General features: G+C 36.5%; 1 protein-coding gene across 4 annotated transcripts in view; it reads left to right on the forward strand.

Moving 5' to 3' along the window:
* The window catches only part of GLT8D2 (glycosyltransferase 8 domain containing 2), a 50,019-nt gene extending 45,821 nt beyond the window's left edge, over positions 1–4,198 (forward strand). For all 4 annotated transcript variants that reach the window (XM_008570273.1, XM_008570274.1, XM_008570276.1 and 1 more), the window contains 3 exons: positions 1,551–1,717; positions 2,529–2,641; positions 3,587–4,198. In XM_008570273.1, coding sequence (XP_008568495.1) covers positions 1,551–1,717; positions 2,529–2,641; positions 3,587–3,756 — 450 coding nt within the window. In that variant the 3' untranslated portion in view covers positions 3,757–4,198. The remainder of the gene's footprint in view (positions 1–1,550; positions 1,718–2,528; positions 2,642–3,586) is intronic.
* The last annotated feature ends 467 nt before the right edge of the window (positions 4,199–4,665 follow it).

Consider the following 4,665-nt stretch of genomic DNA (forward strand, 5'->3'; position numbering starts at 1 on the left):
AGAGATGGCATAAGAGTTTTCTGTGAGAAACTCGCTGAACCTTCGCTTCTATTTTCAGAAATTTGACCATTGCTTTTTCTAAAATTTCAGGAATGGAAAATATTGATTTTGTTTAAGGGTAAAGATCTTACCCTAGTGGAAATGGGAAATTTAAATCTGTACATAATGCTGGAACCACAGTAATAGCTTCGAAATACAAGGTGGTATTAAGAGTTGAATGCTGTTCTTCAAAAAAAGTTCTAGCAAATAATTTTATGTGGGTGACATTTAAGGCGCTTTAAAGCCAGACCCAATTTTGTCAAAATCTTAGTAGTTTTATGACCTTGGGCAAGTTACTTAGTCAATTGTTTTCTCCCCATTTGCCCAATAGAGGTAATAATAGTACTTCACCGTAGAGTTACTGTGAGAATTCAATTAGTTAATACGTGGAAAATTATTACATGCAATTAATGAAGTAATGCGTGTGAAGTTCTTAGAGCAGTGCCTGGCACACAGAAAGTGCTCAAGTATTCCCATTATGCCTGTGTCGTATTTGACAGCATCACACTGAGGTGGATTATGACAGTCTGTGTGGGGGAAAGAATAAGTCCTGCCTCACACTGCATTCATTCAGTGACTTACTGAGTGCTTCCTATGTGCCTGAGACTGTTTTAGGTACTGATAATACATAAGCAAAACTAAAGTTCCTGCCTTTGTGTAGCTTACATTCTTGGGAAGAGACAGACAAGTAAAATATTTAACAGAGGATCAGGGTTGTATTTTAAATAGGATGGTCAGGGAAGCCTCCACTGAGATGGTGGTGTTTGAGTCTACACTTGAAAGAACAGAGGGAACCACTTATACAGATATTTAGGAGGGAAAACATTCCAAGAAAAGGCAATAGCAAATGCAAAGGTCCTGAGGCAGAGGTGTGTCTGGTATATTAAAGGTGGTCAGTGTGGCAGAGGGATCAAGTGTGAAAATAATAGGAGTTGGAGAGGTAGTGGGGGGCCAGCTGGTATAGGGCATGGCAGCCCATTTTGGAACTCTAAGTTTTACTCTGAATGAGAGGGGAAGCCATTGGAGGGGCTTTGAGGAGATGAGTGACATAGAGACAGAATGGGGCTAATAGGATGGAAGTAGGGACACTGGTTAGGAGGAACTTGCAGAGATCCAATGAGTGGTAATTAAGGTCTGGAAAAGGAAGATAGCAGTAGAGGCAGGAGAAGTGGTTGGCCTTAGTAAGCATTCAAAAGGAGACATTGATTTGGCAGATGGAGCTGGAAGTTCTGAGGAGAGGTCAGATGGATGGTGTTTACAGTCATGAGACTGAGTGGGGCTATGTATGGAGTTAGCGTTAGAGAAAGGAAGAGGTGCTGGGACTGGAGGACTGGGGGCACTCAGCATTTAGAGACTGGAGAAATGAGGGGAAACCAGCAAAGGAAACTAGGAAGTGGCCAGTGTCACAGGAGGAAACCCAGAGATGCTGCACAATGGCTTCAAGAAAATGATCATTTTCCAGAAACAAAAGATCCATTAGTCAAAAGCATGCATGTCCTGTTTCTTTACAGAATACATACATGGGCTATCTGGACTACCGGAAGAAGACTATAAAAGACCTTGGCATCAGCCCCAGCACCTGCTCTTTCAATCCTGGTGTGATTGTTGCCAACATAACGGAATGGAAACATCAGCACATCACCAAACAATTGGAGAAATGGATGCAAAAAAATGTGGAGTATGTGTTGACCTCTCTACCATTTCTTCCATACTTGGAAACAAAATTATTCAATTAATTTTCTATGCACAGTTCAGTGGTTAGAAATAGTTCACAGACATCTTAGGTCAAATTTTCTTACAGAGGCACTTAAGAAAAGAGGGCAGCAGATGAAAATCTTTCTTCAAATGATATAAATCAGAGGAATTGAGATCCTGTGGAATAAGGAACTTGTCATATATTTTCCTAATAAGCTGTTTAATAATATAACTTGAACCTTTTCCACTGAAAATCTTCATTTATCTTAGTTGGGTTTCTCCTTCTTACATAGATTTGTTTTTCAGGATTATTTTATAAAGTCAACTTTGATTTTTAAGATTGGTTTTTAAGAATTCATAACTTTTAATTATGGAAGTCTTAAAATAGAGAAAATAAAAACAATTGTAACACCAACCATTATTATCATGTCATTGTATTTCCCATCAGTCTTTTTAATCTGGATATTTTAATACCATCATAATCTTGAATTTGTGAGTAGTTATTCTAAATAATGTAGAATCAGAATTCGATCTTCTGTGTCTACCATAAAAAGTCTGAGAGTTAAAATGGCAAAATATTAACACTGTGCATCTAGATATATAGGAGTTTATGGTATTTTCATAATTTTGTGTAGGTTTGACAATTTCCAAAAACTAAAAGGTAAAAAATAAGAGGCCACAATTCTTATTTGTATAGTGAGAAGGACTTAGATCTTTTTAAAGTATTAGATTCTATTTTATTTGTATTTGTGGGGGCTCCAGGCCAAATATTGCTTTTCTGTTGTATTGCTTAGGGAAAACCTCTACAGCAGCTCCTTGGGAGGAGGGGTGGCCACCTCCCCAATGCTGATTGTGTTCCATGGGAAATACACCACAATCAACCCCCTGTGGCACATAAGGCACCTGGGTAAGTATTTTCTAAAAACAATGCAAATGTACACTTTATAGACCCAGTGAGCACCATGGTGAGGAGAGTGTGTTCCTCAGGTTCCTCAACTCAAATCTTCTAGGTGACCGTGGACAAGTTACTTAACCCTCAGTGCTCAGATTTGCAAATGCAGCAGGTATTCTTAGATACCTGAGGGGTGTGTTTGCAGGAATTCAAGAAAAGCTATTAGACTAATACTTAGTATATGTGCTCATAAACATTAACTATTGTAAAGACAGAACTTTCACTGTCAAAACTATTTCACATGATTTACTGCCCTCTTGCAGTAGTCTACAGGGGACAAAACCAAATGAAGTAGCATAATGGCTTATGATGAACTTAAAAAGCTGTAAACAAAGCAAAGTCAGTAAACAAAGCAACTGTTTACTGACTGTGTACTATGAGTCCCTTGACAGTGTTTTATTCACTACACGAGTGCAAGCTCTAGGGTATGAATTGGAATCCCAACTTCACACAATCTTGGGCAAGTATATTATTGAATATAACAATTATTCTGATGTGAGCATCACATGTTGCACACAAGTATTGATGTTCAACACTGTACCCCACAGATATGTACTATCAACTTTGTTACAATTAAAAAAATAAAAAGGCAAGGTATAAATAAATAAATGAAATAAAATAAAAAACAAAAAAAGGCAAGATATAGTAGCAGGTATGCTCTATTTCATCTTACTAACTTTCTTTCAAAAAACATGTAACATACAGGTATAGGTAGAACATTACTAGGATTCATGAGAGACTCTACCGATGGTTGCTATAGAGATTTGGAGTGGGTGGAAAATTCTTAATTAACCCTTTGATTTGCTTAATTTTTTTTTTTACTATGAACTTGCATTCAATTTTTAATATAAAAATTTTATTCTCTAACAAGCTTATTATTTTCCTCTAAACACAATGAAGGCTGGAGTCCACATGCCAGATATTCGGAGCATTTTCTGCAGGAAGCCAAATTACTCCACTGGAATGGAAGACATAAACCTTGGGACTTCCCCAGTGTTCACAACGACTTATGGGAAAGCTGGTTTGTTCCTGACCCTGCAGGGATCTTTAAACTCAATCACAATAGCTGATATAACTCATCATTTAAAATAGTCCCTGTATAAAATGTGGAATTGTCCCTTTGTAGCCTACTATTAACACTGTTCTTTATTAACAGTACCTTTGATACATGTATGATCCTCAATATAAAAAACAAAAACTACTGTGTGCAAATTGTACCTTGGACCATACAGGTATTGATTTACTTCTTTAAGTACAAGTGGTAATTATGAAAATCAAGATTATGTGTGTGAAATGTGTTGTTGGAAAGAAATAAACACAGCTAGATATCAGCAATCAATTTGCTTAACACTGAATGACAATTATATCCACAATGTTTTTAAATTTCTAAATGTGTTTTCACATGCAGGCATTTTTTTAACAAGTTGCCAATCTTGTCTTTTACAAAACTATTACACATTTAAAACATGAATGTCTGAAAAAATAAAATATTCATAGACTTTTATGATTTTCCATCATGTATATTATTCTACGTGTTAAATATAATAGAAGGTAAACTGATATCAACTTTAAAGGGGGAATAAGCCAGGCACAGAAAGAGAAATACGAGTTCTTACTCTTATGTAGGGGCTAAAAAAAAAAAAAAAAATGAAGGAAAGAAAGAAACAACAATCACAATAATTCGTTGAACTTCCAAAAGGGAGGAACAGAACTGAGGCCACCAGAAGTGGGAAAGGGGGAGGGGGAGTTAGTGAGAACTTGGTAAAGGGCCACAAAAAACAATTACCTTGTGTAGTGTTGAATATACTAATTATCCTGATTTGAGCACCAATATTGCACACAGGTATGGATATTTGACACTGTACCCCACAGATATGTACAATCGATTACATGTCAATAATTTAAAAAAAAAAAAAAAAGTTTAAAGGAGGAAAGACTACCATTAAGTCTTGCTACAAAAAAAGCCTGTCACTTAAGGA

The sequence above is a fragment of the Galeopterus variegatus genome, unplaced genomic scaffold (genome assembly GCF_000696425.1).
Source record: "Galeopterus variegatus unplaced genomic scaffold, G_variegatus-3.0.2 Scaffold588, whole genome shotgun sequence".
Taxonomy (NCBI): Eukaryota; Metazoa; Chordata; class Mammalia; order Dermoptera; family Cynocephalidae; genus Galeopterus; species Galeopterus variegatus.